General features: G+C 33.1%; 1 protein-coding gene across 11 annotated transcripts in view; it reads left to right on the forward strand.

Moving 5' to 3' along the window:
* The window catches only part of LOC148613709 (transcription initiation protein SPT3 homolog), an 81,945-nt gene that overhangs the window by 57,037 nt on the left and 12,029 nt on the right, over positions 1–12,879 (forward strand). For all 11 annotated transcript variants that reach the window (XM_088587245.1, XM_088587248.1, XM_088587239.1 and 8 more), the window contains 3 exons: positions 6,937–7,021; positions 7,747–7,833; positions 8,750–8,846. In XM_088587245.1, coding sequence (XP_088443371.1) covers positions 6,937–7,021; positions 7,747–7,833; positions 8,750–8,846 — 269 coding nt within the window. The remainder of the gene's footprint in view (positions 1–6,936; positions 7,022–7,746; positions 7,834–8,749; positions 8,847–12,879) is intronic.

Here is a 12,879-nt window from a genome sequence, read left to right on the forward strand (position 1 = left end):
ACCTCAGAGTTATATCCTTGAACCTTAATTTGCCTCAAACTTTCCTCTATAATCTTACTTGCCTCAGAGTTGTAACCTTAAGCCTACTTGGCCTCAGACTTGTCTCTTTTAGCCTTTAATTGCCTCATATACTTTCCTCCTCAAAGCCTTATTGCCTCAGACTAATGCCTCCTTAAGCATACTTGCCTCAAACTTACCTCCTTATGCCTAACTGCTGAGGCACATAACTTATCCCTGAACCAAAATCTCCTACCCTCCCTAATGTATTCTATCCTTGAAATCCTAGCTGTGGCCAAAAATAAACATTATTAAAGGGATTAACAAGTGTCATTGGTCCCCATATTGAGTGACTATATGTGATATGGTTTAATCATTATGGACAAAGTCCTCATTATAGTAAACAATATGAATTTGACCTTTAACATTAGAAGCATTAGGAGCCTGATTTCAGTCTGACTAGAGGTAATTCTTTAATATTCCCAGAATGATCTTTACTAGTTCCATATTGTTAACAGAAATGAAGTGATTATCTGTTTATAGCTCACATCTTATAAATTTGAAGTAAATTAAATGCTACTTGGTGTAAAACTCTAAAAGGTACATAATTATTTTTAAAAATGTCAATATGTTCATTTTTTTCCTGTAACAGGTTACACCTGCTTCATATCAAATCCATATCTTATCATTTATGTAAAAAAAGTGATGTAGAATCATCAATGGTTAATTCAAACAAGGAAGAATTTGTGAACTAACAGTACCAGAATATGAGAAGGACACCTGTTGATTCAAAAACAAGTCCCAAAACTCAGAGAATTGAGAACCCCCTTTTAAAAAAAAACAAAAACAAAAAAACAAAAACAAAAGCTAGAGGGAATTTGGGTTAAGCAGAAAGGTGGAATGTTTCTACATCTTTTAGGAAACTAAGGATGCCACTCATTGCAGATCAAATATAATAAGTTTCATGATAATGGAGGTTGATAACAAATTATTGAACTAATAAACTCTAGGCATTAGTCAAAAGGAAAAATAGCCTGACTGCCAAGATCATGGAAAAATTAGATCCATATATTTTGTCACATGTTTTTCATCTTTGGTCTACCCCTGATGAGACATATTTAATGAGCAAGTCAGCAGTTGTTTCACGGTTGCTCATGCCCTTTTGTTTCTTTGTAAGGGTTATTTAAGTTTTTTTTATATTCTTTTTTGCGAATGTGTCTGCTTTCCCTGTCTACTCTAGTATTCTTGTGATTGCTGCTCAAAACTGTGGTTTCCCTTGTTTACTATTTGACTTGATGGGTGACAAATGACTTTAAAACCAATATGCCTTGATTTCAACTAAGTTTTTGAAGCATGAAAAGTTTAGAAAGGGATCTGGACAAAGAGACAGGTCCAGCATTGGTTGTGAAGCATGAAAAGTATGGAAAGTGATAAAGGCTAGGATATAACGATTTGTTAAGTACTCAGTTTCTGGTTTTCTATGGTTTGATGGACTTTGTTTCTGACTTTAAATTACTATTTTTCGTTTTGTGAAAGTTCTGTGAGGTTTTATTATGGATCCCATGAAATATTAAAAAAAAAAATAGTTATGCACAAAGTTTCTAGGATTCCACTTTCTAATCACCTAAGGCAAGTGCAGTTTTTGTGTGGGAGAGTAATCAAGGGAACCAAGATTCTAGCAGAAATTAATAGAATGTAATCCAGGGCCAAAGACCAGACATGGAAAACAAACACACACAAAAAAGAACATAAAATAACCAAAATAATACTTACAAAGCTGTTTATTCTGTTCAACTTTCCCACTGCAAAGTAGAAAACTTTAATTTATGAAGGGAATTGTTCAAAGTTTGTAATGCACTTTAATTGTTGGAAAGTTAGTCATTTGCAGTTTTTCATTGGAAAACCAAAATTTTTTTTATTAAATTCCTAGAACACTGTTTTCTGATAATTCATGTACATCACATTAAGTACTTTTTTGTCTAAGAATCAGGCAAAGTGTGTATAAGGTGTGACACATGAGGGAAAAAATGCTAGCTCTAGGTTTTATTGCATTTTTCCAAGTATTTATACCCTATAACCCATAGAAATGACCATCTAAGTGTTTGCGAAGTTTTCCCCTTTTTAGCATATTGATAGATGAATTTTAGTTAAAATACACACAATGGGAAAATGGCAGGAAAATTTTCCTCCACCTTTTCTCTATATACCGTTAAGCAGTTAAAAAATATATACATCACAGATGCTTAGGATAAATTTAATTTTCTAGATGTATGGCATATAATTGAAGCAAAAAAGACCTAATTGAAAAACAATGATGTGCCACCCATTGCCTGATTCTTACACAGAATGGTACTAATCTACAAACTTTTTTGTGACCCAGTCTTGAAATGAAAGTACATCCATGATTCAGTATTTAGTAATACTAATTACATAGAAGAATTAACCTTATATGAAGACAGTGGGTTATGGTCCTCATCAAAATTCATTAATCAAATTTCTTTCCAAGAAAATTATGTTCTGCATTCCTGGGTAATAACTTTTATCTATTTATGAAACAATTAACTGATTGTATGGTAAAAAAAATATGTTTATGAATAGGTGTGTATGGCTCAGATTGTTCTTTTGGGGTCAAGGTTGAATTAAGGACAGGAAAGATAAATTGGTGCTGTAATCTATAAGTTTTTGTGCACATATTTATCATTGGAACTTAAAATAATTTTAAATTAAGAAATTATTGTATGCATAAATTATTGCTATTTTGTTATTTTATTTAAAAAAAAAACCAATATGTTTTTATTTAAAAAAAAAAAACACATTAGTTACTGTAAAGTGAGCTAAAATTATTTAAGGAATGACTGTTGTATTTTTTCGGTCTATGAAGAAATAACCTTAATCACATGGTGCATACTAAATAACTTGCATAGCAGGTTATTTTCGAGTGTGCACCACGCACATTGAGGGTATTTCAAATACACCAAAAAAATATAATAGTCATTCCTTATGATTTGATTTTAGTTTAAAAATTCAACCAGTAAATCATTCTAAAAGGTTGGTGACATCACAGTCACATGACAAAATTTGGTCTGTGAGATGATGGAATTTTTTTTTTATCTAATCAGGAAGCATGTTATTTTTAAATTGAATTGTTGTGATATACATCATTTATTGTACTCATTATAAGACCAAATTTGCAGCTACACTTGCCATAAGTACTTGTGGTACATATATCAGTGATATAATTAGAGAATTCCCGTCAAGTATCCATAGACTTTTTAGAAAAGGGGGATTTCTAGATATTGTTGATCATTTTTTGCCCAAATATACAAAAAATTAAATTTTCAAACTAAATAGTGGGGTGGCGGGATGGGGTTAAGGGTTGCAGTTTTAAAATATTTCTCACGATCTGATACCACATTATGTTGTTTTCCCAAAATATTTAAGCAAAAATCTGTTGATACTTTATAGAGTTGGAGGGAAATCCTATGACCAGATTTGTCTTTTAATGTGAATATTTTGAAATCTACAGTCTACATGCTCAAAGAACTCCTTTTAAGTATGTTATTACAGTTTTTATTGAAGATCTGATAGCACATCACCTCAGTGAAGTATCCAACTGATAATACAAATTGAAAACTGACCAATCAAAAAGGCTTGCTTGATTAAAAGGGGAATTCCCTATTCTGATTACCCCTTCTGTAGTACAGACCTGTGAAATGCTGGACACTGACACAGACCGTTACTGAATGTTTGTTATGTGATAAATTAAGATAGGGCAATAAAAGTGGCTTGAACATCGCTTAACTTTTGGCTATCCTGCCTTAATGAGGATTAGGTAGCTTATTTAGGAAAATTATTTCAAGGATAGTTGATCTCTTAAAGGCTAATGAATAGACCTTGTACTGGATTAGTATAAAGACTTGCAATTGTCTTTTGCATGTAATGGTTTGAAATTGGTGGGTCAGTATAAAATTACGGAGTTTGAAAGTGGCTTTAATCTAGCTGACATCAAAGCTTAATGTAAAGCCTTTCGTAACCTTAGCAATTTTGTCTGTCCCTAAAATTTCTCTTTTATTTAAAATTAGCCATTTTAGGTCTTTTTATGTCATCAACAGTCCTAATCTGTAAATTAAAAAAAAAAAAATTACAGTCCAAACTATGCAGAATGTTAAGTATAGCTATATTCATATTGGAGGTATGCATCTTCTAATGTTGATAAATTCAACAAATATTTAATACAATTAAACCTGTATAAACCAAACTTATTTTAAGTGTAAGTTTTTGTAAGAATCAGACAAAATGGAAAAAATCAGAAACATGCATGTCAAATTCCCATCGATCTAATATAATTTCACTCACGGATGATTTCTCTATTTGAAAAGTACATTATTTGAGCTTTGTATCACTGTATTTGGTCAGAAATTCTTCATTAGAATGTTAGAAAATTCAGGTTTTTGGCAGAATTATCTGCCCTTGAAATATTCATTTTCAGTGCATTTCAATGAAATTATAACTCAATTTACCAACATGACTTGGAAAATTTTGTCCCTTGATTCAGATGGTGCAAATAGTCAAATTAAACTTTCAAAATAGTGGTTTTTTCAATTGCATGTTTCACCCACTGCCTGATTCTTACAGAGACTGACACTTAAAGTCCAAAAGAGTTTCCGTTAAGAAAGGTTTCACTGTATGAAACTTGACCTGTTGAACTTAGTTATTTGATATCATAATTATATATTCTGTAAATTTTATACCCCAACAACCTTTTTTTCCCGTTGGGGTGGGGGTGTGCCATAGAGGCACACCCTATTTTTCGTCCATGTTTCTTGTGTGTGCAACTCCTCCTAAAATAAAATGTATAGGAATGCTTGGCATCATATCTAGATCTCAATAGAAGAAAATATATAATGGTCTTATGCCTGCAATTTTTCACATGATGTCTGAAATGTATGGTAGGACCAGCTAGAACTTAGGTATTTGAAATTTTAATAAAATAGAGGGTCCTGGACCTCAGACAAGTGCTGAATTGAACCCCTGCACTGTAACAAAGAATCCTCATGGAGAGGTTGACACTCTCTTTGATGGCTAGCTCACAGTATTTTCAGTAGTCGAGTACAAAGTAATTAGGTAACATAAGAAAGGCTGCTTTAATTAGAAGTGTTTAATCTTTTACTTTTAGCTGTGATAAAAAAATACCCATAAAGTGTTCATTGACAAAATGTCATTTTTTTTCCTGTCAGTGAAATATTATACATAGCAACATTATTTTTTTGCCTTTCCTTATGAATTTTTAATAGTTTGTCTGTAAGCTTTTCCTGTTAATATTATATATATGAGAACCTATTGTTTTGCTTTTTTGATAAGAGGAAAAAAGAATATGCAAAAAGATCTGGGTCAGGTGTTTTATATTAAAGAAATGATCAAGGGTTATAATTCTTCATTGCTTTAGATGCAGTGTTACCCATAAGAAACAAATGCTGCACAATCAATTGAGTGATGTACATATATATTCTACTCCCACTATATTGCTGGTTTTGCAATATCGTAATATTGCTAGAACAATAACACGAAACCTTGTACATTTTTAGTCTTTGTTGTGCTGGAACCAGGGGCCATGTGTAAACTTACAAACCACATATTGATCCAGTTTCCCATATGACAGGAAAGTGAGGGACAAACTTAAAATGTTTATATGATTGTTGGCCATTTCCAAATTTTGCTATGATGGATCATGTTTGGAAAATTGCTGTCAAGTCAAGTAAAGATGAAAGTCAGATTAAAAAGTTGGAATAATCGATTGAAAAGTTGTCTTAGTATGTCCCTACAAATTGCCATTTCAAGATTTTTTATGCAAATAATCTTATAGGAATTTCTTTTCAATACATTGATACAATTGGTACATTTTTTTAGAACACATAAATTTACCTCAACTTTTGGCAAGCAGTTGCTCAGTGCATCCGAAAAATAAGTTTTTAGATGTTGTACTAACTTTAGGCAAAATAAATATCCACTTTCCAGAGGCCTGTTTTTACTCAGTCTAGAAAACAATGAACTACCCTGGTACAGTGAGACTCCAGACATTAATTTGTTTGTAAAAAAATGACGTTTTTGTGGTCTTTAAATGTTTATTGGGTGACAGGAAGTTAAAAAAAAAAACATTCCTTCTGACTGAAAGTCCTTTGCCGCAGGTAAAGATGACTTTGTTTTCAGAATTGGTAATTAAAGCTGATGGGGGAGGGTGGCAATATTTCTTTTAACAGTTCTTTTGCCCTTGAATATGATGAATATAAAAAATTTACTCTTATTCAGAAATGGTTACCTACCACATAATCATTCTGTATCAGTGATTATTGTACTTTATGAAGTGGGCACTTTTCCAGAGTTATCTTCCTTGATTTAATTAATAAATACAGATATTCAAACAGAAACGACAGTAGTTATGAACAAATATAGCATATGGAGACTAAAGAAGCATTATTTGTTTGAAATTTTTTTCACCTTGAATCACCTTTACCATGGACAGTGCCTGAATTTTATATGGGCATGGAACACCTCTGGTTTATCACCCAAGTTTTTGCACAAAATTAAAAAAAAACAATTAACCAAAAAAGGGTGTGTCATTCCGACCTCCAGAACCTTCCCCCGGATCCACCACTGGAGGTCATCTTCATGAAGTAACCTGTATATTAAACATTAATTAATAAAGAAACCTGTTTGATATCTGACCCTTAATATAAACTTGTAGTCATTAATTATCAAAGGGTGAAAGGGTATACAGATTTTTAATCAAGAAGTTTCATCTAAGAAATCATTTAAAATACATTGACTGTAAGTGCCATTATGTTTACAGTTTTTGTTAAAAAATGAGAACAAAAATGTCTAACTGGAAGTATTGCACTTGTAATAGATATGTTTCTGATGAACCTTTTCTCTCCATGACAGGTATGGATTTGGGGACTGTCGGAAGCCATTACATGATTCGGCTGTTTTGGTGGAGGAGATTGTCAAACAACAGATGATTTCATTGGTTAGTCAATCTCACATTAATTCTATGATATTTGTAGTTGTTCCTGACAATAATGATTCCCTTGTTTATTTTGTTTGTTTGGTTTTTTTTTGGCACTCCTGTTTTTGATCAATAGTTTTAATGGATAGTTTCTGAAAAGTAATTTTTGTACAATCAGTTGCTTTTCATAATATGAAAAGCAACTGATTGTACAAAAATTACTTTTCATATTATTATACCCTTAAATACTGTTTTACCTGTGACCAGCATTCTGTCATTCCATAACACATGTTTTTTCTAACAAAATTCTCAGCCTCTGGTAATCTCAGTCTGTTTATATTTTATACAAATCTTCGTATGGGTATACTGTAATATAGCATTGGTTTTCATACTTGTATGATATCTACTTCCTGTCTGCAAAACAAAAACTTGCATTTCCTTTATACAGTGGGAATATACAAAGTATTTGTCACATAGTTCTCTACTGTGTTTAATCACAGATACCTGATATATTTTACTAAATTATAAGCTACTTATACGGATGTTTTATTGTGTTTTCATATTCAAATGACATCTACTTCCTGTTTGCCAAAGAAACATAAATTTTCCTTATATTGTAATGGAAAGCAAGGGTATCAGTAGCGAGTTGTTACTCATAGATTTTACCTGTTTTCACTGGGTTGAAATTATAATTATTTCTCAATTTATTTTCACACAGAAGATTATGAAAATTATCAATTTTACAGTTATACCAAGCTATGGATGTAGCTGTGATGAGAAATGCCAGATTCATTGGACTGGAAGATTTTTTGTACCTGCTAAGGAAAGATAAGGTTTGTTTCTATATAATGGTAGTGCCTTTCTTCAGTGAATCATGGTATACCCCATTCTTCAGTGAATCATGGTATACCCCGTTCTTCAGTGAATCATGGTATACCCTGTTCTTCAGTGAATCATGGTATACCCCATTCTTCAGTGAATCATGGTATATCCCATTCCCCGGTGAAAGAGTAATCAAGGGAACCAAGATTCCAGTAAAATCAGACGATTATAATTCAGGGACAAAGACCAGGTATGAAACTTATGTAAACCATGCAAAGCTCAACCATAAAATTTAAAGCAAAGAATAATGGGACTGAAACTACAACAAAGTATCAAAATCAAGGGAAAAATTGTGAACTACAAACTTTAGTAATTCAGGTTCCCGAAATATGAAAGCAATAGCGAGGTAAGTACCTAATGCTTTTCTCGTAATATCCACTGAGAAAATCATGTGATGACAAAATTATCAGTGTACTGCAAAAGCAGGTAATTTTCAAGGGTACTAATTATGGGGTGTTTGTTCTAGTAGTCTGAAAGAACCCCCCCAAACCCCCTCCCCAAACAAAAATAATAATCCTCAAAATATTTACTCTTGGACCACCACATAACATCCACCCATATTAGAAATGCCAACATTGAACGTGTTGTATTTTGCCTCTAAATTTGCAAATTTTATGCCAGCCATAATAACCCAACATAATTCTAGAAGCTCTTAAATCATGGAGATGATATTAAAAAGGTTAAAATGCAGTCACTAGCAAATTGATTATTACCACATATCAATGATAAATTAATCAATCAATCAACCAACTGTTATTGCATGTTTTTTTTACCACATGACTATGTACAGTCAGTAGATCAAGCAATCTGTTAATTAGTTTTATTCAATGGAAATTACACTACCAACCAGATTTTTTTAATTTGCAGGTAAAATTGAAGAGATTCATTCAGTATATGGGGTTGAAGGATTTGAAGGCTATTGCGTTAAAAGGTGCAGATGAAGATGAATCTACAGAAACTGCAGGTAGTTTAATATTCAGTCTGGAAGATATACTTGTAGTGAAACCTTTTATTATACCCCACTCAACGTCCTTCCAAATTTCATCACAATTATCTTTGCTCCCAATGGATGGATTAATTTCACATTTTGATGTGTATTTTCATATATTTGGGTTTTTTTTGCCATTTAGACTGCTGTCAGATACCAACTTCCTATATTGCATAATATTAAAAATTTTCGTCACAAATGTCTTAGCTCCCAATGGATGGATTGATTCAAATTTTGTAGATGTTCACTGTATACGAATCTACAATGAGTTGAAACTGGTCAGAAGGAAGTTTGACTAGATATCTGGTATAGACAAGTTTTCAGTGTTTGGTATAGACAGGTTTTCATTGTTTGGTATAGACACATTTTCAGTGTTTGGTTTAGACAAGTTCTTTGTGTTTGCTTTAGACAGGTTTTCAGTGTTTGTTTTAGGCAGGGTTTCAGTGTTTGGTTTAGACATGTTTTCAGTGTTTGGTATAGACAGGTTTTCAGTGTTTGGTTTAGACAGGTTTAACTGTAATATCTGTCAATTGTATGGGCTGTTCTAGAACTAATTCAGTGTTCTAGGATTTTTTTTCTAAATTTAAGGTTTCCATGGAATATAACTTTCCACCACATAAAGTTACCTTAACAACTCGAAGTCCCTTGGGATTATTGGTTTCAGGAGGTACTCCTGATGAATACATGACAGGTGTAAAGTATGTTGAAAAATTTCGTATTGAACAGTAGAGAAAAAATTCAATTTCAATTGGTTGAGAAAAAAGTGCTTTATGCTACCCCCCCCCCCCCCCCCCCCCCCCCCACACACACACACACAAACTCACAGGCATTGTCAAATTAAGCACCGGTAATAACCACTTGATCACTATGCAGTATAATGTAGATATGTACATGTATGTATGCATACTTATGTTTCTGCAATTACTGACCTTGACCTTGTTAAGAATTTATAAAAACCTAAAAACCTGCTTCAAGTTCTGGGAGTAACAATGTTTAATAAGAAAATGACATATAGGATAAGTAGCTTAACATTGCTCAGGACATCAATTTATTATCATATGACAAATTTTATGACTTTTTACATGAACATTCAGTGTGATTTCTAGGAATTGTAGTTCCGTTTCCTAGTAATCATTTCCATTTGAGGATTGTTAATCTCAGTCCTTGATTTAAAACGTGATAATTGTTCAGAGCATCATTTGGAAATATTCCCATTTTGGGAATAATGGCAGGAAGAAAGTTTGCTTGGAGTAAAACAAGGAATGGCTAATAGAAACTGCTGAGAAAATTATAGAATTTCTCCAAATAGAATCTTAAAAGTCATTTATTTCACCGTTTTAAGCAAAGACTAGTCACGATTTTTTGTCACCTTATGTATATACTTTATATGCCCTTTGGTATTAAGAATCAAATTCTAAATTATAAAAAAAAATTAGTTTCAACTGTACATGTATTTGGTAATCATGATTATATTGTTTTTTTTTAAATTAATTTTTGTTTACAGCTGTCCTCCTACTATTGGTAAATGTATGATTTCAACTTTATTGTACTTGTACCAATGCATGGTTTATTGACATTTAACATGTTTATTGCCTGTAATTTTGTCATGAGAGGAGTTTGAACGTGAACATAATAAGAGGGTGTCAAGGGAAGTCCCAAGTAGTTGGTGGCATATGTCAAATTTATTTTCAAAATAACTTCATCCATTTGAGGTCACAAGCTCATGTCTTTTAAAAAATCTATGTTAATTGTTTTGTTATTTACTGAAATAATGAGAGTAAAATGAATTACATAGAAAGCACTACAAAATTTAAAATAAAGGGAAATAACTCTTTGATATATTTTAAAGTATACTCTGAGTAAGCCTCTTTTTATATAGAAAAATCTCTGTTCTTTCAGCATCTTAATGAGTTTAAAATTACATTGGAACAAAAAAAAATTGTTGTAATGAATTTTACCCTGTGCCGCCTATATGATAGGATCTGCCTGGTTTCTGCATGGACAGTCTCATAAGCTGTCATGCCTTCTATTTCTCCTTGCAAATAAATACCTAAATAAAGTCTTTTGAAGGTGTTAGACTTAGGGTAAGAGACATACATCAGTGATATGTGATCATAATCAATTTCACCAAAGCCTTTCAAGCTTTCATTTGAAGCAGAATAAAATCAACCCAAGTTACGTAGATGCTTACACGACCTTTGTGTAAAATGCTGAATACAAATATTCCAGTGATTTTTAAGAGTTATGTCCCGTACCTTAGGTCTACCTCCTCAATGTATACGTGTTAAATTTTGTAGTTGCTTATTTTCACAGATTCTATCAAGGGAACATTTTTTATAGGTATCAATTTTCACAGATTCAAAATATAATGAGCAAAAAACTAAAAAAAGTGTAAAAAGTCAATTTCACAGGTACTTTTTTCTCTCATGCTTTTTTGTTCTCTGCGAAAAAATTAGTACACCATAATAATTTATATTTTTACAGTGGTAAATTGTGGATGCAATCTTAGGCTGAAACTTAAGTTAAAATTATTTTTTGTTTCCCTTTTTCCTTTACTGACAAAATTGGACATATTTCTAATACGTATTGCTGTTTGTTGTCAACAGTTACTAGTACTTTTATTAACCCCTATTTTCTCCACAAATAATCAACTATTTTACTGGGAAAAGGCTGATTTTGTGAGTGCTAAGAAAAGAAAGCATTTCTCTTACCTACGTACCAAAAGTAAAAGTGGTGGTTCTTTAAACACTGAAATGTGATTGGTGCTTTAGCCATGGGAATTATCACATTGGAAATGAGGGGGTAGCTGTTATTTCATTGTATTATATATATGACCACAATTTGCAGTCGTCTAATGGTATGGTACTACTGTCGACCATGTCTGTCATTGTTGCCATTGCCATCCGTAGACAGTTGTTTGAAGACCATGTCTGTCATTGTTGCCATTGCCATCCTTAGACAGTTGTTTGAAGACCATGTCTGTCATTGTTGCCATTGCCATCCTTAGACAGTTGTTTGCCGACCATGTCTGTCATTGTTGCCATTGCCATCCATAGACAGTTGTTTGCTGACCATGTCTGTCATTGTTGCCATTGCCATCCGTAGACAGTTGTTTGCCGACCATGTCTGTCATTGTTGCCATTGCCATCCTTAGACAGTTGTTTGCCGACCATGTCTGTCATTGTTGCCATTGCCATCCGTAGACAGTTGTTTGCCGACCATGTCTGTCATTGTTGCCATTGCCATCCATAGACAGTTGTTTGAAGACCATGTCTGTCATTGTTGCCATTGCCATCCGTAGACAGTTGTTTGCCGACCATGTCTGTCATTGCTGCCATTGCCATCCATAGACAGTTGTTTGAAGACCATGTCTGTCATTGTTGCCATTGCCATCCTTAGACAGTTGTTTGCCGACCATGTCTGTCATTGTTGCCATTGCCATCTGTAGACAGTTGTTTGAAGACCATGTCTGTCTTTGTTGCCATTGCCATCTGTAGACAGTTGTTTGCCTACCATGTCTGTCATTGTTGCCATTGCCATCTGTAGACAGTTGTTTCAAGACCATGTCTGTCTTTGTTGCCATTGTACTCCTTAGACAGTTGTTTTCATTCGATTACTGGATTTGTAGTTGGTTGATCTTTATAAATTTAAACAAGGTTTCAAACCACAAAAGAAGATTTGGTATTGATTTTGGGGGGTTATGGCCCCTACCCTTGTGTAATTAGGGGCCAAATTGAGCCGTTAAGGAATAAATTACCTAAAAAAGGACCCTAACTGGCATTTTCCTGACATAACAATAGTAATTTGACTCTGAGTTAGAGGGTATCTTTAAAATTGTTCCACACAGTGCCATATCACCAAAGAAATACATGGATAGATAATTTTGCAGTTGGGACTTGATGTATCAAAGAATTTGAGCTCGTGAAAGGGGCCTGAAGCAAGCATTTTCCTAATTCCTGGGTGATGAAATAGATCTTTTTAAAAATTGTGCTGCAAGATACCATACTTC

Source organism: Perna viridis, chromosome 6 (assembly GCF_037379345.1).
Source record: "Perna viridis isolate PV_CMFRI_1.1 ecotype Kerala chromosome 6, ASM3737934v1, whole genome shotgun sequence".
NCBI classification, from domain to species: Eukaryota; Metazoa; Mollusca; class Bivalvia; order Mytilida; family Mytilidae; genus Perna; species Perna viridis.